At 40.0% G+C, this 23,580-nt stretch overlaps 1 protein-coding gene across 2 annotated transcripts in view; it reads right to left on the minus strand.

The window, feature by feature from the left end:
• FSHR (follicle stimulating hormone receptor) overlaps positions 1 to 22,157 on the minus strand; it is a 157,316-nt gene extending 135,159 nt beyond the window's left edge. Inside the window, exon 1 of one of the 2 annotated variants that reach the window (XM_040994129.1) lies at positions 21,931 to 22,157. In XM_040994129.1, coding sequence (XP_040850063.1) covers positions 21,931 to 22,082 — 152 coding nt within the window. In that variant the 5' untranslated portion in view covers positions 22,083 to 22,157. The remainder of the gene's footprint in view (positions 1 to 21,930) is intronic. The other variant, XM_040994130.1, reaches the window with a different exon arrangement.
• Between the last annotated feature and the right edge of the window lie 1,423 nt (positions 22,158 to 23,580).

The raw sequence follows: 23,580 nt of genomic DNA on the forward strand, positions 1-23,580 counted from the left end.
GCTGGTTCATTCTCCCAATATTCTCAGTGGCCAGAGCTGAGCTTATCTGATGTCAGGAGCTTCCTCTGGATCTCCCATATGGGTACAGAGACCTAAGAACCTGGGTTATGCTCTGCTGCTTTCCTGTATCATCAGCAGGGAGCTGGATCAGAAGAGCAGCAGCCAGGACACAAATGGGCATTCGTATGAGATGCTGGTGCTGCAGGTGGAGGATTAACTTGCTACACCAGCACACTGGTCCCCTTACCTCCTTGTCAGTCATCTCTTACAAAACATAGGCTCCATGGAAGTTTATCACCTCTTCTGCAGTGCATTTTATCCTCTGCTGCTTCGAGAACATATACAGCTATCTATCTGGTACCTGGTAGGTATTCTGTACTAGTCATTGAATGAGTCAATGAATTTTTGCTGAGCAGTTTTTTCTTCCTTCTTTCAAAATGACATTACTTGAGAATTTTAAGGTCAACGCTGCCTCAAATTTACTGGACTGTTAGTTCAAAAATTGTAAAGGCGTAAGGAACTCCCAAAACAATCCTACACTTCAACTTGAAGTGGCCCTCACTGCCCACACTGTCTGGGGTCCAGCTGTAGCGGTGTTGAAGAAATATCAAAGGCCAACAGCCTTATAGACTAGGAGGCTGTGGATGGCTGATGAGACCTGTTGGCCTCTGCTTTTCTTTCTGCAGTAGCGTCTAGAGAGAAAACTGTCAATAAAGGCCCCACATCCTCTAGCATATTCCTGCTGTGACTTATTCCTAACAAGCCAGAACAGAGAGAATTTTTTCACTCCCATGTGGCATTTCTAGACCTACATATGATGAAACTGCCAAGGGTCTCTGAAAGTGGTAAGCTGGGAAGGATTGGCAGCTAGATACATAATTGGTTCTAGTATTCAATGGTTGAATGCCCTCAGTCATTATTCATTCACCAGGCTCCCATTTTCCTTCTGTTTTGTGGGGTTTGGAAGGCACTTTGTGACTCATTGTGCTCACTTCTGTCAGTTTATAAATGGAAATAAAAAGAAGCCAAGAGACAGGGATAGTTTGCCTGGGTTGTACTGGAACAACACCAAGGTCTTATCACTCCTGGCCCTAGGCTCATCTCACTAAGATGCCAAGGAACGCATCTCTCAGGAGTTAAGAAGTGTGAGGTAGCCAAAATGGGGAGTAGGTTTCTCTCATGTTGAGGAATCCATACAGTGTGCCTGTTCTCTGAAGTCAGCAGAGAAAAAGAATGCCAGCTTCTACCAAGCTGGCAGAGAGAGAGTGAGCAAACAGGAAATTCAGTTGGACCAAATCAGTGGGATAAAAGGGAAGCATTTGAGACAATCGGAGAGTGATGATCCTGGAGGAAAAAGCTGCAGGGTGGTGAGATACTTAAAATTTTGGAGCCTATCAAATAGTTGAGATAAGAAGTAGCAAGAAAAAAGTACATCATGGGTAAAAATAAGGGATAAGTAATGGAATGGGGCAACAACAAACACCTAAGCTTTCAGTGTTAAGGTGATCCTGATTCTCAATAGTTTGACTCCTGATCCTTCTTCCCACAGTGTAACATAACACACACACACACACACACACTCTCTCTCTCCCTCCCTCTCTCTCTCTCTCTCACTCACACTCATTATCCTTCTCATCTTCCATTATCTAAGTAATTCAAGCCTTAAATCTACTGGCATTGCTACCATGAAGCCTTCTTTGAATCCACTCTGTCGCCCTCCCAATGCTGCCTCTTGCCTGAACCACCTCTGAATTCCCATTAACAGATGTATATCTCTAGTGCTTTCAACTTATGCTTGACTTATTTCTGAACACAGTGTCATCTCTGTTTAACCTTTATGTTTCACTAAGACTACTTCAGTGCATGTTTAATAGACATTTGTTAAAAGAATGAATAAATGATGAGAAATTTCTTAACCTAATAAAATTATTAAGGATGTATAATTGTTAAAACACATTCATGAAACAATGGGGCAAAGATGAAAAACAACAAAAAAAATGTACTATCTGTTATACAATATTCAAAAGAAAGGAACACAGTTAAGGGTTAAAGACAAGTTAGCAGGAACTTAAAAGTAAGTGTGAGCAAAAACATGGGAAAACAGAGTAAGGTCTACCAGGACTTTTCATCTATATTAAATTCAAGAAGAAAAGCAAAGGCTAGTCAGTTTTGTGCAACTGTAACCCTCCAATATGTTATAAGAACATCCAGGTATCTGCCTTCTATTTCATTTCTACCTTCTTAATTATGGAAGATTGACCTGGAAAGTGTTGAATATAGCAAATGAAGCTCAATACAAAGCAGGGGAGAGGAAGGCTTGTGAAAACAGATGAGTGGTGTTTCAGAGCTCTAGAAAAACACATGTAAGTGAGTAGGAGATACCCACCTATCAGACCGGAGAGTAGCACAAAAGCAGGTTCTAGAAACTATAGGTCAGAAAAACCAACATCATCCTAGTAATTTATTCACAGTCCTAATTGTACATTGTTGTCACAAAATGCAAGCATGTGAAGCATTCAGGTTATTTATCTGTTTCTTTGTTGTCTTCACTCATCTGTTTTAAGTTCATTTCAACCTTATGGCCCAATATACTCTTTGGTCTGCACGCTCTCTCTCCCATGCCAGGAGGCCCCTCACAAAAAATGTATTATCTTTTTACTGCAGTACATAACACGTAGTACATAACACTGGCTGGCACTACTAGAATTTGATGCCATTCCTGCAACTGGCCTCTTCAGCATTCTTTATGCCATACCTTACTAATCCCTGAGAACTGTGGGCCATTACTTGTCTTCTTTCTTCTACAACCAGGCCAGATAGCCTGATTCCCATTAGATTTCAGAGTAGCTGGAATAACTTCCATGACCTTAGAAATATAAGGAGCCTGTTGCTATAGATATAGATATAGATATAGATATAGATATAGATATAGATATAGATATAGATAGCTAGATGAAGCAATAATTAAAATCACTTGCATAGGTCTGAGTCCAATGGAATGATGAGGATCCCTATATAGTCTGGGCTCAATGGAGCCTCTTAAGAAGGCACTGATGGGAACAGCAGACCCACAAACAGGAAGGTCTTACATTTCATGCCATTGATGGGGCCATAGCCTCACTTTAGGATTCCTGTTCATTCTGTGGTATAACAATAAAGCCAAGTGCCCAGCACTGATGGGGCATATGAATTTTAGGACAGTAACTGGACACTTTTAACATAATGGGGTCCTGTTTTGGAATGAAAGGATAAATAAAAATGAGATAATTTATTATTTTTTTAAATCTTCACCTTGTGATATTCCCAGAAGTCAGAACCCTGACACTCTCCAAGGTTCTGTATGATGAAGCATGGCTGAGTCCACTGAACCCAAACTTCAGGAAACAGAATAGTAAAATCCAAATAGTTCAAAACACAGATTGAAGAAATTGAAATAGCTTAGAATTTCATTTTCTCAAAAAGGAATAATCCTCCTTCTGTGTTTCCATTTCGTCAGAACTTTGTGTGTTTTCCTTTGCTTTTAAGTTCTTAAAGTTTTCAATTCTTTACCTCAATTGCCCATAAGGTCTTGAAATGGTGAAGAGAAATGCCTTAGGGTCTTAGCTCCAGGATTCAGATGCTGGATGTAGCAGTTGGGCCAGTTAATCACTTCAAGCCTCAGTTGCTTTATCTGAAAATGAGGAAAATAGAGCAACCTACCCTGACAGGTTGCTAGGAGGGATCAGTGCCTGCTACAGCCAAGCCCTCCGAGCTGTGTCTGACACACAGCGCATACTTAATAGGTGTGAATCCAATTATTTGCACTGTTATCGGGTCCAGAGTCCTGTTCCACTTTGCTTTCTGTCCTCAAGTAAGTCCCTTAATCTCAGCTTCCTCAGTGTCAGAGTGTTGGGAGGACCTGATCAAGTTGTGGTCTTGATAAGCTTGTGAATGGAACTTTCACTCTGAGGATAGCCACTATGTCACTTCAGAGAAGTCAGTCTGACAGCTCAACACATTAATTCAATGTAGTGCAAGTCACTCGTTTACTCAATAATAACTTCTGAGGTCTAAATACGCATAACACTTACTATACCTAAGACAGAAACTAGGCAGCTTGTGGATCCTTGTTTTTGAGTGTGTTACAAATATACTTTCATGAGCTTTGCATTTTTCTTAGTATAAAGAAGTTAAGAAAGAGCCTAGCCCCTTAGAGGCCTCAAAGACTTTTCCTTGGAACAATCTGGAGGGAAACTACACACCTAGTGGGTTGCTGGAAAATGCACATACAATAACTAAGTGGTTCTAATTATTTCTGGTCAAAGGGGAAGTTCCTAAAAGCTGGCAAACTTTCCCTGGGGGCTGCCGCCGATGAGCAACCAAACTTCAGTGAAAACAAGAAGGTGGCTGTCTCAGGGATCAAACAACAGCAAAATAAACAAAGTCCCAATTAGGATTCAGAGAAGGTAGACAAGTGCTTCTATTTAGTCAAAAGGAATTCATTTCCCCTGGAGTGTCACTTTCACCATAATGGTTATTGGAAGGGAGACAACTTAACTGATGCAAAAACAAAATGAGAAGGGCTGCAGTTAAGTAACTGATCTTGACTGTTTGCCTTGAAGGCAGAGGGAAAAATAAAATGTGAAGTTATGATATTTGAACTATTTCCTAGTTTTTTTTTTATTACTACTACTTCAGTCATTTTTTTTTTTTAACTTTTTCCTCTGCTTCAGTAAAGGAAATTGGGAACCACCACAATAGTATATTCTAGTTAATTCTGAGAAAATTGAACCTATGTGCTTCATGCGTACAAGACTAAAGTAACCCGATGTTTTAACTAAGTTTCTCTGAAGGAATTACTTATTCCCAAACCACTGGGTTTCAGATCCAAAAATCTGCTGTGTACATGTGTCCTCAGCCAAGTCCTGCTCTAGGCAGCTGAGACATACAAATCAAAAGAAAATCTGTTCCATGCTAGAAGACTTCTGGCAACTTAAATCATTGGTATTTCTCAAATGCAAACCAAGACAGAGTCTAATTTGTTGTACAATCAGACATAGAGATTTTTGTAGCCATTTATTGTGCCCTCTAAGTATCCCTGTATCATACCTTGGTTCTTTCTATGCAGCCCTCTACAAGCTATTAAAAAAGAACTGCACTATGATTTGCTGCACAAGAATGAATATAAAGATTTTGAATGGAAATGCTTCAACTTCCCTCACTTCTACCTAAGTGCTATTTCTAGATAAGACATTGTTAATTCAGAGGCCATGCTAATTCCTTAAATTGTTTCTTTGATTTGCTGTTTGACTTGCTCTCCAGATATTCTTTCCACTTTCTATGCAATCTCCCTCACTATCATATATTTAAAACTTTTTTAATACTCAGTGTGTATCTCACTTTTTGGAGACCGTGCTTTCTACAATGCTTTTTCTGGTTTAGGCATTTCCATTCACATAGTGTCTTGCTTACTTTATCTCTCTATTAGCTTGTGATAATTTGAAAAGTTTTGTTCTCTTTTCCTGTGTGTGTGCACCCGTGTGTGCATGTATGTGTTTATTTAAGCTGTATTACAAGCATCTGTATGTTAAGGCTTACATCCTTTAATATTTAAAGTATGTCTTTTTTGTGTGTGTGTGAAGAGAGATGGAGATGGGAGGGAGGGAGAGAGACGAGGTTCATCTGCTGATTTACACCCCTTTGCCTACAACAGCTATGACTGGGCCAGGCTGACACCAGGAACCTAGAACTCATTCTGAATTGCCCATATGGATGACACAGACCCAAGTACTTGAGCCATCACGTGCTAGTTCTTCTATCTCAGTAGATGACTACGCATGCTCTTAAGTATTCAGTGAAGAAGTTTTGTCCATAGTGACAGGTCTTGCATGATGTGTGACTCTTCAGAGTCTCAATGATTTGCTGTAAAGTTGCTCGCCTCAGGATTTGAATCTAAGGTTTGATTTGTTTTCCCTCTAATAGAAGTGCATGTTCTCTGTTGCTGAAATTACTTCAGTTAATTGGTCAGGGGTGTGAATACCACAGGAGAAGGTCATTTTTGCCCTATCTTGCTCAGCAGAAAAATAAATCTAGTCACTTACTTTGACTTAACAAACTAAAGCAGTCCTGGAAAGCATCTTGTAATTCCATTGCTGCAGTTTTCTTGCCATATCAGACTGTTTATGAAACTGTTAGCCCTGCCAACCAGAGCCACTAGCTGCCTTATTTTGTAGGCAATAGAGCCATTACTGTTCACCAGGCAAATATTTAGAACATGTATACCGAATTATTAAAAAAAAACAATAATGCATGTGAAAAGCATTAATGCAAAAAAAATGGAATAAGTAACTTCACAGTGATAACATTTGTTGTCTGCTGGCTTGCCCAACTATTATATTTGTTTAGAAGCACTCCACAGATTTTAGAGATGATCATTTTAGTTGTCAGACTACTTTGCCTTTTTCACTGACAGCATACTGTTTTTCCACTTGCTTGATGAGAAATGTAGTGATGGGACTGACATCTAGCATGATGGTGTGACCTCCTTTATTGTGATGAAAATTATGAAAATAAACCACAACCATCAAAAAAGCTATTCTGAGCCTTTGGAAATGATCTTCAAGGCAAAAAGCAAAGAAGGAAACATCTTTAAGATAATTTATGCAAATCCAAATAAAAACCAGAAGTATCTGGTTTGAACCAAGATCACATTCCCCTCTGCTCTCCCAAGTCAGAGAGGCGGAGCCTCCTGTTCTCCAAATTGCTATAAATTCCCTTTCTCCCTAGCTCCCAATGAGTGGTCTTTCCTTCCAAGAGAAGCAGGGTTTTAGCACTTCTCATTATATTCCACTCACAAGGCTGATATTACCTTGGGCAAGTAAAATTGAGAGGTGATGGTCGTATTCGGGGGAGGGGAGGTCAATTCCTGCTCGTGCACACGCTTGCACACACCATGCTTGCACAGTAGAGGCTCTACTGTGGGCATGGTTTACTGAGGGTCTATGGGGTCTTAAAGCCCTTGCTACAAGTTCTGTAGCCTGTTGTTCCATACCAAATCATCAAGCCATGAGAATTTCAGGCCACAGTTCTCCCACTCTCCTAGGGAGGTGATGTTGTCCCTGGGTCAGAGTTGTTTTGGTGGAGAAGTGCCTGGAAGGCAAGTGGCAGGAACTTTCTTCTCAAAGAAACTAACTTGATTCTCAATAGAACATGGAGAAGTTGGAATGTAAGGACACTCAAGAGCTGTAGAGGTTGTAGTAAAAGACATTTGGGAAATTCAGAGATTTAACGATGGTCTAATGTGGATGAGCAATTTTGTGGGGGAGGACTGTGGAAACAAGACAGATGGAAGGAGCCCTCCAGGGGTCAGAACAAATATCAAATGCTGTTCTCTGAAATGATTTCTTTGAAGGAGCATAATTTGTTGGATTAATTTGTGCCCCCAAGGAATTGTTGGAAACAATAGCACAGACTGCCCACAATTAGTGAGGTTTAAACCCTTGGGTGAACCTTGTAAATATCATGCTAATTGAAAGGAGCAAGTAATAAAATAAGCCACAATTTGTATGATTCACTCATTTGAAAGTTCAGAACAGAGGAATCTATAGACAGGAAATAGCTTTCTTTGAGGGTGGGTGAAGGATGGATGGTTAAAAGGATGATTAAGTCTATGAGTTGTAAGAATGTAAAAATATTTTAAAATGGCGATGACTACATATATTGGTGACCATGAGGAAATCTTAAATAATTCATGACATTATGATTTAAAAAACTGTGCAAAGAATTCAAAAGTATTTTGCTCACAGACTAATTTTTTCCTATAAACTTATTTATTTTTAAAATTTTATTCTAAAGATTTTTTTTATTAGAATGTCAGATGTATAGAGAGAAGGGGAGACCAAAACATCTTCTGTCCACTGGTTCACCTCCAAAGTGGCTGCGACAGACAAACCTGAGCTGATCCAAAGCCAGGAGCCAGGAGCCTTGAGCCTCCTCCAGGTCTCCCATGAGGCTGCAGGGGCCCAAGGATTTGTGCTGTCCTCAACTGCTTTCCCAGGCCACAGGCAGGGAGCTGTATGGAAAGCAGAGTCACCAGGAAACAAACTAGTGCCCACACAGGATCCTGGTGCATGCAAGGCAAGGACTTTAGCCACTAGGCCATCACACCCGGCCTTCCTATAAACTTTTTTGAAGTAGCCAAGTATACCAAAACCACTGAAGAAACACTTTAAATGTGTGAATTATATGATAATGTGAATTATTTATTAATAAAGCTATTTTTAAGTGGGCAAAATAAAATATGAGTAGAATTTTTATGGTCATACCATCTGGAATGTGTTGCCTTGAGTGGGAGGGGATAAGAGATAGAGGTGATAATGGGGATTGTCTGTTATTTATGGGTGGAGAGAATTTGTTTTGTCACCATGTCTTTCACAGAAGCTTGGAAATAGCACGCTGAATGTTTTGGGCTCTGGAAACAGGATAGCCAATATCCCTGCATATTCCAGTGACTTCATAGAAGTTATTTCATTTTACTAGGCTTTATTTTTCATTCCTAAAGCAAGGGTAGGGAGGTGGTATATTTTGTTTCAACTAGGGAAATGCCCTGTGATTTGAAGAACAAGGCAGTTTTGCACCTATTTTCAATTGCATATATTACCTTTCTCAAACCTTCAAATTCTTTGAGTGTTTATATGTATGGAGGCCCATCTGCTAAAGAATATTCTTGGGGAACCACATCTTGGAGTTTTCTGAAGTTTGTTCTGAATGACATGATTTGTAAAAAGTTGGTCTGCCTGGCAGCCTTTAATTTGTTGACTGGATATGATTCTCTGGAATGGGGATAATGTGCTACATTTTTTAAAGTGTTACACTTGATCATGGCAAATCTTATTTTAGAAAATCACTTTTTGGGGGCCCAGCATGATGGAGTCAAGTGGCTGAGTCCTTGCCTTGCATGCCACAGGAGTCATGTGAGCGCTGCTTTGTGTCCCTACTGTTCCACTTCCAGTCCAGCTCCCTGCTTGTGGCCTGGGAAGGCTATAGAGGAAGAACTGGAGCTTTGGAATCCTGCACCCATGCTAGAGATCTGGAGGAGACTCTTGAGTCCTGGTTTCTAACCAGCTCGGCTTTGGCTGTTGTGGCTACTTGGGGATTGAGACAGCACATGCAGGATCTTTCTGTCTGCTTCTCTTTGTGAATCTGCCTTTCCAACAGAAATGAGTCTTTAAAAAATATTTTTAGTATGTTATCAACTAGGGTTGGGAGGAACACACTTTGAAAAATGCTGGAGTTAAGGTGCTAACCTTTAAAAGCTTAAGGTTTTTATCCTTCAAGAGGATTTTATACTTTAACTAGAGACTTTTTGAAATTGGGGAAATCTTTAAGGCTCTGGGGATTGATTTGTTAATGATGGTTTTGTGACAAGTAGCAGAGGACATACTTAGGGGCAACTAAGTCACTTTGGTGCCTCTTAAATCCCATTAAGACAGCCTTGGCCTACACATTAACTTACACTCGAGATGAAAAAACAGAGGTACAATTTCCCCAGTTCTAGAAATAAATCTTAGAAAACAGACTGGGAGGTCATATTAGATCAATAAAAAAAAAAAATTCTTTCCTGAACTCAATGGGGACTTTGAAACATTATCATCCGGGCCCGGCCCGGTGGCGCAAGTAGTTAAGGTCATCGCCTTGCACGCCTGGGATCCCACATGGGCGCCGGTTCTAATCCCGGCAGCCCCGCTTCCCTTCCAGCTCCCTGCCTGTGGCCTGGGAAAGCAGTCAAGGATGGCCCAAATCTTTGGGACCCTGCACCCGCGTGGGAGACCCGGAAGAGGATCCTGGCTTTGGATTGGCATAGGATCGGCCTGTTGCGCTCACTTGGGGAGTGAATCATTAGACGGAAGATCTTCCTCTCTGTCTCTCCTCTCTGTATATCCGCCTTTCCAATAAAAAATAATAAAAAAAATCAATCTTAAAAAAAAAGAAACATTATCATCAAATTTCATCTAATTCAATGAGGACCATTTATGGAGTATTTACAGTGATTCCTGAGTCTTCATCAAGCATTCGATTTTCACATTGCATTCAAGTTTGCTGAGCCTCCGCACCTGCAGTAGATCAGCTGCTGAACCTGCTGAGAGTTAATTATTTCTGCAAAACTCTCTTAGCAGGAGACATGTAAAGGGCTACAGAAAGTTGAAGCCAACCCTGTCAACTGCCTCCCCCATAAGCATACGTGTGGTGCAAACAGCTCCTGAGCACCAGACAACTTCTGATTAGTTTGCCGTTCATCACTGAAAATGGCTATTGACATTTACTTCTCAGCCATTTTATTTGTTCACAATCCCACTGACTTTATTATTTATTCTTTCTCCTCCTTATTAGGTAGTTATTGAGTGTCCAATCCCAGTTGGGTGCAGGAGAGCTGTGGAGTTCTAGTTCTCAGAGTTTCGTGCACTTGGGAGACAGGATATGTAAATTATGTAGCAGAGATGCCTCCAGCATGCTAATATAGAATTACTTAGATAGTTCAGACATTTGCTTTAGGAATTCGGGGGAGAGGGACATCTCTTCCTCTCTCTCTTTCCTTTTATTTTTGTCATGATAGTACAAAGAATCAGGGATATCAAGGATGATGATGTTAATTGATACCAATAATCTTAGGGCCTTTGGGTCTTTTGTTTCTCTTTGATTTAATTTTCATGATTTCCAAAGTGGGGGCAGTAATAGCTCTAACGCAATATGTTTGGGGAAAACACTGTAAGAGGCTTACTGCAAAGTGACTTGATAGAACTTAGTAGGTGTTACACTTAGTTTTTTTTTCCTTCTAGTTGTTATTTTTTTGAAGGGACTTTTCATTTACTCATATGCTATATGTGTGTGCTGCTCATCACCCTAGCCCAGGGACACCTCAACATGCTGGAACCTTTGACATAACTGTTACTTTTTAACTTGAAGCTTCTCTTGGCATTGGGGAGGGAGGTAAATAAGTGGAATCAATCAAATCACATTAGGTTTTTGAAAGAAAATAATAATATGTTATGGCAATTATGGATGCTACTAAGCAGGATGTGGTCAAAGAAGACCCATTGAGAAAGTGGCACTTGGGTAGAGTCTGGAAAGATGGGAAGTCATATGAGGAGATGAGAAATATCGCATGCTGGAAGAAGAGCAAGTAAGGAAAGCCAAAGTGAGAAAGAGCTTAGTTTAACTGGTGAGTAGAAAGGGAGCCAGGGTGATTAGTGATGGGCAGGCCATGATACACCTGTTGCTTAGGGAATACCAGATAGAGGTCAGACTGTGGTGCCTTGTGGTATGACCTGGCAAAGAATGCAAACTGCATGGAATAAAGAAAGGGTTTATTATTGCTTACTGCTGGTGCTCCAGCACTTAGCGCAATACCTATTATTCTAGGCAGTTGTTAAATACGAGTTGAAGCAATTTTATTCTAAGAATTGTTCTAAGTAATTTTCTGCCATACCATTTTGAAAACTCTCTCTAGCTGCTGTAGTGGTGGATTGGAAATTCAAGTGAAGCTGGAATATGTGGTAGCTGTCGGGATTATTGTAGCCCACATGATGGATGATGGTAGTTTGAACTAGGGTTGTAGAATAGGGTATATGGAGGAGTAAAGACTTCAGAGATATACTATAGGGGTCAAATACTTCCTGATGGGTCAAATTTGGGAATGAGGCTGTCATGACAAACATTTATACAGATGGTAAAATGTGATACTGAATTTCTGTGGGGCTTATAAGAAGATCAAGTGTACAAATTTATACTTGCTGACTTTGAGTTTATCCAGTGCCTGTGCAAGAATAATTTTTGGTGAAATTATGGAGATCGAGCTACATTGACCAAGCTAAGTGGTGAATGGGCATTTCTGGATAAATATGGCATATTTAACAAATAGCTATTTGTTCCCTTCTGAAATATCACCAAGAGGACAGTAAAAATATGCTTTAAAAGGCATAAAAACACTAAGAATAGCAGGAGCAACCAAATTTTAGCATTGCAAAGAAGTCAAATCAATGTGAGTCTGCCACTGGTACTACCAGCTTTTCCTGGTGGCTGAAGAGAAACATAACCCCAGATCCTAGTTAAAAGTGAATGCATCCAAATCTATATCCTGTGGATTTGCATGCAGATTACCATTCAATAAGTACCACCTTGACAGCCTGTAGAAAATAAAATCCTGTGCCAGTGGATTTTCTAGTGCACAATTCTTAAGGTCCCTGGGACTCTGGCAGGTTCTGCACATAGGATGAGTGGATACAATCAAGGGGACTGGTGGAAGGTTTAGCTGGCAGGTAGGCAGGCAGGCAGGCTTCCCAGACGTGTCATCCAGCTGAATGCTCCTACCCACCTGTGTAAAATGCTAAAGATTTATTCTTCGCTGAGAGTAAACAGAGTTCCTGGATGTAAGGAAGCTACTGAGACCCTCCAGGCACCAGACGGTTGGCAGTAAGAGCTTCATCCTCCAGGTTGGAGTTTGGGGGAAAAAAAATAGTTTTCAGTGCATTCGATCAATGCAAGATTTAAGAGCCAAAGATACCTGAGCAGTGATTTGCACTTAATGGCCCAGCTGTTTCTTTTGCTGTGGTTCCGGTTGCTTCTGCTACTCTTCATCCAGGATCTTTCCCGCGAGAGCTGCTTCCAGAGCTACTTTGTAGTTTTCCTATCTGGCTATCGTAAATGTTTGTTCTCTTTATACACATTTCTAATATTTGGAAGAATTAGATGTCATTCCAAGACTGTATGTTTTTATTGAAGGATTTCAAACTTTATTATCAGGGACTTGATAAGCAATTTTGCTACTGTATGCAACATTTCAGATGTCCTCCTGGCTATTTATTATAATTCTCTATATTTTGCCTTTTCAGTTTGTTTTATACCTTAAAACAGTGTTTATTATTGTATTATCTGCTGCTTTTCTATGAAAATTGAATAGCAGTTGATGGAAATGTGCTTCCCTTTTTGCTCTGTGAAGAAACTAATGTTGGTGGGCATATGGCAGTAGCAAAGCTTGGGTCTGAGTTTTGATATCTGCTCAGGATATATTCCAAAGATGGAATTTTACATCTAACTTGTTTTTCAATCGTAAAGCTAATATAGCCTTACAGAAGTGGCAGGAAATACATATGCTCAAGAACATTTCATAATAGTTGATAACGTCCCTATCAAGAAAAGTGCCAAGGAGTGTTTTAAGATATGTCATTTTGAAAAGGTGACGGGCTTTGTGCGGTGTGTGTAGGTGTGATGACCAGTTGTCAGAGATTATACCCAGCTGCTTGAGGGAGTGCTGGCAGACACAGGGAAACTGTCACCTAATATACACACAACATTTCATGAGGGCAGCACCTTCAGGGAAAATGATATGTTGTTGTTGGCAAAATGGGCAGCAAAGTTTAACTTTCTGGTGCTCTTTCCCCCTTTTTATGATAGCCTTTTTACCCAAACTTAGAAGATCCAGTCCCTTGTGTTTCTAGGGGTTGGCATTGTGACATGCAGGGGAAAGCTATTGCCAACAATGCTGACATCCCGTATGGGTGCTGCTTTGAGTTGTCGCTGCTCCATTTCAAACCCAGCTGCTTCTTAACGCACCCGAGAAAGCCACGGAAGATGGAGGAGGTCCTTGGGCATGTGGGAGATCTGGATGAAGCTCCTGGCTCTCTTTGGTTATTGCAGCTATTTAGGAGTGAATCAGCAGAAGGAAGATCTCTCTCATTCCCTTTCTCTTTTGTCTCTCTGTAAGTCTACCTTTCAAATAAATACAATATTTTCTTATTCAGTGTTAAGTACTTAGATATCTATAGGATAAAGCCTATTAGTGCTTGCCTGGTATTCATTTTTCATCCTGTTTCATTTCAGATCTGTGCACTTTAACATGAAACTAGAATTTGGTAGCTTTATAAATCATAGAGTACTTTGGAAGTGGCTTTGTATAGCTCCTGAAATTAAGCCTACAAGAGTCAGAGGGCAGATCTAGATGTGACAGGCACACATTCAACTTCTCATCAGCATTCTATGGCATCACACTAAAGGAGCCATCATCTCATTTGCTTTCTTTAGGTACCCACTTTTCGCAGCTGTCACAATCTTTAATCTCAGGTTACACAAAGCAACATGCAATTAATTGTCAAATTGGCCATTTTGTCAACGACTGTTCTGGGTTTGGAACAAGATTTCAGTTATAGTGGATAAGAATGAGGGAAAACGTTGTTGCCATTACTTGTTTGATGGTCTGGTCTTCTAGCAAGCCCAGAGAGCAAGGTCTTGGCCTCATCTATGGATTGTTTTGTTCCAAGTGCCTGGAGTAGTGCCTTGAACCAGACATAATTGACAGACATTTGCTGATGAAGGAGTTTTATGAAAAATGAACACCTTTTCCCTGACAGGTACATAATACTGGAGTAGGAGAACACATCCAGGTTGAGAAAAATAGTCTTTGACTGGAGACCATAAAAGATATTTGGGAGGTGGGAAATTGAAAACTAGAACACTGAACAAATGGTTAAGAGGACGGAAGATAAGAGACAGAAGAGTTCAAGTAGGTTAGCATGCAAAATATATTAATGTCAAAGTATGAATTTGGATGTATGCTCCGTATCAGAGCACTGGAACAGGGCAGGTACTTGGAGGAAGAGACAGAAAGCTCAGAAAATAATTCAGAGGTGGCTGCCAGGATAAGGAAAAACTCAGCTACAAGCACCACTGCCTTCAAAGGCTGAGAACATAGCTTCTGAAACACAAATGTAATGCACTATCTTCAAAGGAGTAGAGCACTACATGTGGAACGCATTCTTGAAGGCCTAGTGTGCTTGGCTGTGTCACTTTTGTGTAAAGCTTGCTTTCTCGTGATCTTCCTATTCCACAAGGGTCTTGAAGAGCTGCAATATTCAGGAATAGTTATTTAGTTAGAAGGTGTTTTGGGGACTTGGATCTCTTGCGAACACTTGGTTTAAAGCCCCTTACTAAATAGGAAATAACAGGAAAGGAATTTGCAAGGGGTTTTGCCATGCTGCACTTAGAATGACAGAACTCTCTTTACCCTGTGCATCAGAGTGTCAGTGCAGTTTAGGAGTTGCATAGCTTCTGAATCACAGCCCTAGGAAAAGTGTTGGTTTTGGAGAGTTCAGAATTGAAAAAAAAAAATCCTGGCATCATTTTACCGCAACTTGTTATCAGTCTGCTGGAGAGTTTTCTCTTTGAAATCTTAATTAGTTGATCTTTCTGTCTCATGGAAACTTGGTGAAACTTTTGAGGTCCATACTTCTGAGAGATTTTCCATCTAGCTTGGCATCTTGGAGATAAAAATAAAATGAATCACACTGTCCATTTGCCTTGATTTCAGACATAGGTTTCTCTGATGGCTCTTTATTGGATTTTATTGAACAATGATTGGGAGGAGAGATGAAAGAGAATGGACTCAAGCCATTCCAAAGACTAAAAATATAAATAAGTTCAAGTCCACGGCAAAGGTTTGGTTGCTTTATTCAAAAATTTTTTCAGATCCCTTGAAGATTTGTGAGAGCAGCCAGTGTACTTCATATGAAAGAATAAGGTAATGGCATGTTCAGGTCAGAGTTGGAAAACATGCTCTGAAATACTTGAGGGAGAGGTCAGATTCAGAACAAACATCCAAATCTCATTACAACCAGATCCTAGCAATTAAAAATAATTACTGTCTTTCCTAGCTGACCTTGTGGGATACATAAGCTAGAATCTAGTCTAAATAAAGCTAAATTGGAGAGTCTAAATCTAACATCTTAAAGAAAAATGTGTAGTCCAATCAACTATAGTGACTAGATAATACAATTAGTGGCTTTGGAGAAGGATAATCAAAAGTTAAATGTATCTCTCCCTTATTACCCAGATATGCTGCTTCTGTAGCTTGTACTTTTTTAGGAGAGAGCTTGGGTGAGGAAGGATAGTGGGACGCTTCAGATAAAAAAGGGCATTTTATCATCGCAAGTGAGTACAGTACTGTACTGTCAAACCCTTACTCTTGAATGGCTGATATTGACTCTGTAAATTACAGCTCCTAGCCAATTCTTAGAGCAGAGTTCATCTTCTACCTTAGGAGATTCTTTTCCTGAGATGTCACTTCCACTTTGTCAAGAGCTACATTCTAGAGTTCGTTGTTCCTGTAGGCATTTTTCCCCCTGATTGTCCTACAGGGAATGGGGGCTTCTGCTCCCTCTAACCCAATTTAAACTCCAAATGTTGAGCAGGGACATATCATTTCTATGTAAATTAGGTGCAGGATTCTGTGTGGAGCTATGGAATTATGTATGCACTAATTGTGAATACCATGCTGCTTGCTTCTTTCAAAGGACTATCCAAATAAGGCTGCACGAGTCTCTAGATGTGATCACCCAGGGCAGGCTTCACAGTGCAGTGTTTGGTTGGATAACTAGATAGAGCTGCAGCAATTAAAGTACATCTGGGGAAGGTAGGAAAGCTAACATTCGGGGTTGGGGATCTTATCCTAATTGTTAAAAATTACATTTCTTTGAACATTTTTTGTGTGGCTTAAAGTGATTGTGTTTAGTGTATTCTAGTCAATATCCTTGTTGCTTATAGAGAGGCAAATATTATTAAGTCAAAAGAATTGATTTGCCTGGAGTACAAAATAGTCAATGTCTTAAGAGACCATGTGTCTCTGTTTTGAAATAAATTAATCGATTCTGGAATGATGTGCAGGCATTTTCTTAAACACATAAAAAGCAAGGAAAACAAGAAAACGATCAAATCCAACGTAGTTCCCTGCAGGAGAAAACAATAATCATCTTTCACAAGAATCTTTCCCTCTTCACTGACGAGCAGAGCAAATAACCAGATGTAATTCCCCCTGATTTATTGAAACATTTGTTCTATACGTAATTGAGGACCCGGAACATACGCTGCATTGAAGCAGGCACAATGAGGAAGACAAAATTTCCACTGTAGCTGAAGAAATAAGACACACATGAAAAATGAAATGTACGGCAAGATGAAGTGTGAAACAAACTGCACCGGAGTACAGATGAAAGCAAGGTTAACTAAAGATGAAACAGTAAGGAAAGATTGCATGAAAGGGGCAAGTTTGAGTGCAATTTTGATAAACAGGTTGGCTTGCAAGAGGCAATGAAGAAACCACTGATGGTATGAATGAGGAGCATAACACACAGACTCGCAGGGGTAGAAAAAAAGCACAAACTGTGAGAACAAGTCTGCATCCATCTTATGGAATAGGATTCTATTGGAGAATAGTAAGGGGAAGTTAGAAAGGGAAGCTAAGGAGTGATTTTTGAATTATGGTGTCCTAAGCATCATGTTTTCTAGAGAAAATTGAATAGTGGTTGCATGCTGTTTTGAATAAAACATTTCTATGAAGGGGATAATTAGGAAGTCATCACACAATCCCAAGTTAACATGACCAGAGTCCACAATTAAGTGTGTGTGTGTGTGTGTGTGTATGTATATATATACCAGATATGAATTAAATTAATATTAAATTAAAATAAATATTAATATATATATTAAAGCTGTTCCTCTTGGAGGTCACAGAATTTATTTTACACAGAACACTGATGCATGCCTCATAGTTAGGGACTTCCTAAGGAATGGCTATACTAGACATACTTGATGGGCTACGAAGAATGATACAAAAGCAAGGCAGTGAAATAAGTAATATATGACGAAGCAAGAAAATAAAATGTGAAAAGGATAATTAGATAGTTAAACATAAATTATAATCAAATAAAACTGGATTGAAATATAGAAATTTGTGAAAAGAGGGTTCAACTAAGGCAGCCTATAATGTAATTCTAGTAGGTATCCTAAACCAAAATGACAACCAAAGGTACCCTATTTTCTTCATTCTCTTGGTCACCTAATCCTGCTAAAGAAAAGGACGGTTGTGTCCAGTTTCACTTCGACCTCAGACACAGGATTAGAACGAGTGTTGGTAGTCTCTTTAGGAATTCCAGCTCCAGGAAGACTAAAGAATCATCAAAGCTACTTTTCTAGAGCCAGTGAATGCCTCCTCATGAAGCTGGGTTTCTTTGAGAAGAAATAAAATTTCCTCTATATTAAAAGTGAATTTACTCCTTGAGTTCTTGGCAACTATTAGCAGCCTTAAGGACACAATATCCTACTCAGGTAGTGGAGATACACTCAGCCACTCCAGCCACTGGGTGGATGAGGTTCCTAAAAATGTGGGAGACAATAAACTATCACTTTCGTGAAGCGAATCAGCATACCAACAACAACAACAACAACAACATGAGAATTGTTGTGCTAAGTGTTTTGCCTACATGGTCTCATTTTGTTCCTTAATTTCCATAGCACCAGCAATGTGAGTTTTAGTTTATACCATAGAGTCAAGAACCCAGAGTACACAGCTAAACCAGAATGGCACAGGCTAGGTTTAAAATCAGGATTCTGATTCTAGTGACTTGACAGAGTCTGTTAATGTCTGACCTATAAGCTACTACCTCATAACTGTCTTACTTCCTGTTCCCTCTTGCCTACATTAGCACTTCTCCCAGATGCTTCCTCATTTCAGGCTGTACAACCTCACGTACTAAACCAGTAAGACTTAACTGATGCTTGGCTGCAGTCTAAATTTGAAGTGGGCAATATATACTTAGTGTATTCTTTTTGGCTTACTCCTTGATTTTCTAGAACCTAAAAAAATCTGAGAATCTTTTCTACCATTTTACATGGTTGACAAAACAATCAATAGAGTAATTATTTGCATGTGATGTTAAAACTATATGAGTTTTAGTCAGTTTTGCCATAACACCTCCATGTTCTTTCCTGCTACTATAAGAGTTTAGTAGCTGCAAAAAAAAAATTATATGGCCCATAAAGTATAAAGAAATGTTTTCAAAGAATAAAAGAAAAGCATCAAAAAAATGTTCATTGTATACAAAATGGAGGGGAGTTGGGGGCCTATAGGAAGCTCATAGAAAAATGGAATTAAAACATTTTGGTATAGAAATTTTGAAGTCCATCAATACAGAAATTTCGTGGAAAGTGAATATAATAGAAAAACAATGCTTGTCTTTCAATTTTTTGGTACTAGAACAGAAATCTTTAACTCCAGTTTTCCATGTACCTTTTGAAACCCACATAGGAACAGATCCAACCTTGAGCCCCAGTTCTGCCACTCTGGAGCTGCAGGGCTCATTCCATCCAGGCAGTTAAACTATTACGTATTTCAGCTTGTCTCATTTGAAAATGGAGCAATAATCCTGAACCTGTAGTTCTGTTGCGGCATTTTATTAAAGCAAACAGTAGGAGCCCGTTATACAATGACATCTACCCACCCATTGATGGTGTTTTTGTGTCCCTCTGTTGTTAATATCTGCATGTGCGCATCAAGGGGTACTGCCATCTTTGGTGACAGTTGTCAGATACTCCTATATGAAGTGAAATGACATTGCTGTGTAGGCGATGCAATGGTGGAATGAGAATATACATGGTGAAATGTAAGAGTCATTTCCACCCAGGTGAGCCTGAGTAACAATGTAGCTTTGACATGTTGATGGATTAGGCAATTGCAGTCAGTGAAACTCGCTATTTCACCCACCTACACCTGATGGGATCATCATGAAATTTGATATCCAGACTTGGAAGACTGCAAAGTGAATTAGAAATACTTAGTTGAGCAAGCTATTTCATTTCCTTCTACCAACTTTTCAGATAACCCTGGTCATACATGGTATAGGGAAATGAAAGTAAGATTTTTGTTCTTGCATTCTAACAGAATATCTGAGTTCTAGTTCATTTCGTATTTTATCTGCCCTTTGGTGACTAATACTTAAAATATACCTTTAAATAATTTGGGTTTTTAATCCATCAAAGAAATATTTCTCTTTTTTTCCTCAATGCTCTTCGGCCAAAAAGATTACAAAACCATACTCTAGGAGTGTCCAAGTCAAGCCTTCTGTTGAAGCACACAGTGACAAGAACAACTTTAAGTTCCAAAAGCTGTCATTTTTTCAGGGGGAAATGCCAACATCTTGCAAGTTTTTTCCTTCTCCTTAAGTTTTATGTGACAATGGCCTCTATTATAAACAAGTAAGTGAGGGTCAACCCCTCACCTCCCCTTTCTCAAGCCTGAAAATTTGTCACACTTCATCCCACAGTCTCTTTTCCTTATATATCTGATTAGGCTCTCTTTGTTCAGTTGTAAAATGCCCTTGGGAATAGGTAAGTTTTTTTTTTTTAACTTATGTGTTATTCTGATGGAAATATAATCTTCCCCTAATTTCTCCCATTATAATGTGGACACATATACTCCCTGGGGCTTGAGGATTTTTCCATCCCGCCTTTCCTCCATCCTTTTCTCTTTTTCCTTCTTCTTCATCTTTTTTTTTTTTTTGCTTTTTATTCCCTTGCCTATACTTCCCATGCAGATTGAGGGAACAAAACACTGTCTTGTGTAGGGATGTTTCAAAAAGCAAAGAGGCCTGGTGTTGAAGGGAGTTTTGGGGGCTGAGCAGTTTCATCCTGAAAAATAAATTTTGTTAGGGGCAGTTGGCTTTATCAATGGGATGGCACTGTTTGTCCCAAGGGAAATTCTGGGAGAAGTTAAGAAAAAATTTGGAGATAAGATTGGGATAAGGAGTCAAGAGTTCAGTTTCTACAACTCTCCGACCCTATAGGTTGTACTGAAGTCATCTCAGGAGTGAGGAGACTGTCTCAGAAGGCATTAAGTGATGGTTCAGCATCATTTGGGAGACAATGAGGTCTGAGAGTATTTCAGGTCCATTGGCCTCCTCCTGTTTTTATTATGACTTAGCAAACCAGACTGTCTTTGTACAGTCATGTGGTTCAGTATGATGAGGAACAACTGTCTCATCTGAGGCAGTATAGCCAAAACACAGAGCTGGGCAGTTACTTTGCCTGCCTCTATAGCTGTGTCCACAGTGGCACTGGGGACTTGAAGTGTTGGAAGGGGAACCTGGTATTTGGACCACCAAATATGAGGATTGAGATGAGCAACTTCTGAAACAAAGTATAACTCAGGAATACCCTGAGGGCACCATTGAGACAGGCTTGCACCTGGAATAGAAGCATCTGGTTAGCCTGAGAACAAAAACATGAAGACTCTCTATAGTCTGTGTGTTACATCTTGCTGGTTAAGTAGTGGCTGGGCAATTAAACAGCTCTGCATCATGGAAGTTCTGATATGGTCAGGCACAGGGGGCAGGTGTGGGAGCAGACAATACAGAGTCCAGAGCCTCATTTCTAGTCCTAATTCAGCTTCAGCTCACTAGGAGATTTTTGGTAAGTTTCTTTACTCTTTAGACCTCAGATTCCTAATTTCAAAGAGAAAGTGAGGTGATTACTGTTGCCAAACTCTAGGAATTTATTTTCCATTAGAATAATTCATCAAAGAGTTCTAATCAGAAGCACATTTTCTCAGCTGCATAAAAGATTATCCTATATCACTCTCCCTCTTGGCCTCCTTCCTCCTGGTACCCTTTGCCCTCCATTCCACCTCAGGAAGCAAGCACTTCCATTTCAGACCTATTTTCTGGTGCCTTCAAAGCTACAAGGCATTCTTGACTTCAGGGTTCATGGCAGATACACATTGAGCACTGCTCTTTGAATTTCTTCCTCTGAGTCTGGGTCTCTTAAGCTTCCCCTTGGCTTTCGCTTTGTTTTTCTGGTCCTAATTTAAAAAAAGGTACAGCTCAAGAGCAAGTGTGCTGAAAAGCCAGAAAGCCTTTTTCTGTGCCGGTGGATCCCAGCTTCCGCAGTGCCCTTCCCTGAGACGCCCACATAGACTCTCACCTAGGATCCTGGGAGCGCTGTAGACAGGAGTGTTGTACTAGGAGAGTCTGTTTTACTCAAGCCATAACTCAAGACAAACTTAGCTGACAGATAACCACTTATTGTGAAAATACGAAGAGTAGTCAGTGCACAAATGCCAACTCTGATACTCACAGTTCGACCGCATTCCTGGGGAGGTCGGAGGGGATCTCTGTCACCTTGCTTTCTTGGCAGAGGCAAACCCTGTTAGAGCAGTGACAGAGCCGCTGATGACAACCAGAGCCCAGGCTCAGGATTGCCAGCAGGGCGACCAGGAGTAAGGCCATGTCTATTTCTCCATCCACCTGTTTTCTTCCTGCCTTGGTGGAAGAAAACCTCCACGGATTTCAGAGGTGCCACACAGTGCCCTGAAGAGAAGGAATCTGCCTAGAGAACTGATTGAGCCACGTGATGTACCAAGGGGTGCTTTTTTCCCCCTCCCTCTCTTTCTCCCAGCCAAATAGCAAGAAAAAAAAATGCAAAATTCCTGTGTGCCAGCAGCTGCTGCTGGGACAAGATAAGCTGCTCCTTATCCTTCAAGATTCAGTTTCTTACACTCTGGAGAAAAAGCCTGGATGTATGTGTGTAACAGTTTGTAACATTTCGTGGTAGAAGTTCCTGCTGGTCACCGTTTTCTTCCCATTAGGGTAGACGATTGACTTTTCATGAAATAGGGACCCAGAAGGTGTGTATCACAAACAGGTGTGTATTGATGGGAGCAGGCATGGAACTGGAGGAACTGTCTTTAGTGTCAGCTTCTTTCTACAGCCCACCTGGCTTAAAACCAGACCTCCCAGGTCACTTTCTGTGGCTTTTTCTTTTCTTTTCTTTCTTTTTTTTTTTTTTTTTTTTTGGTGGGTTACTTTCTTTGATCCTGTTCCTCACTGCAATAACCCAGAATGTGTTTTACTTAGAAACAGGCAGGTCAGTTGGTGAGAACCATGGGTGGATCTCTGAGGGTGCAAGGCATTTCGGATAATGTTATCTGCTGAGAGAATTGACCACACTGGGCGAGCTAACAAATAGAGCATGCCTCAGCTATCCTCATCCCCATCGTTTCTGACTTCCCTCGGTCTCTGAAGACTGCCCTTGCATTTGGCAGTAGGCAAGATGAATTTATTTAATGGTTGCCTCTAATTTACTTTAAAAGAGTCCTTGTAGGTCAGCTTCAGGTGGTATTTCTGAACTCCTTTTAGGTGAGGGATCTGAGGAATACTGGTAAGAGTTTTAGTAAAGTGGTTTTCTGCTTTTAGTTCCAGAATCTGTGAAGATGTAAAGGCAGGACATTTTCCAAAATTCTGCCTATGACTTATGATTTGAAAAATTTGCTTGAATACTATTTTTAGATAATGAATTACTTTAAATTTTCATAGAGATGCTAAAAATAAGCATCTAACCCAACCCTCCTTCCTTCTTGACCTCAACACATAATGAATGAATGAGATGATCAAGAGAAAAAAAGACAGCAATTGATTTTGGTGGTGAATTTATTCCCTGGCTTTTCCTAGGAGAAATTCTAATTCTAGGATTGGAAGGTAAGGTCAGAATGTATAAGAACTCCATATTGTTAATTTTGGCTAATGTGACAATTAGTTCGCTCAACACCTATTCAAAGGAAGCATAGTGTTTCAGATTGAGAAGGGTCTTAATTAAATAATGTCTAAGTTTACTTTATAATATTCATACTAATCTGAAAGATTTCTCATCTGTGCTTGAATAATTCTAATGACAAATTCACTGCCAGTTGAGTCTTCCAACCATCTATTCCATTCCACAAGCCCCCCA

The sequence above is a fragment of the Ochotona curzoniae genome, unplaced genomic scaffold, assembly GCF_017591425.1.
Source record: "Ochotona curzoniae isolate NIBS_2020 unplaced genomic scaffold, NIBS_Ocur_1.0 contig_883, whole genome shotgun sequence".
NCBI classification, from domain to species: domain Eukaryota; kingdom Metazoa; phylum Chordata; class Mammalia; order Lagomorpha; family Ochotonidae; genus Ochotona; species Ochotona curzoniae.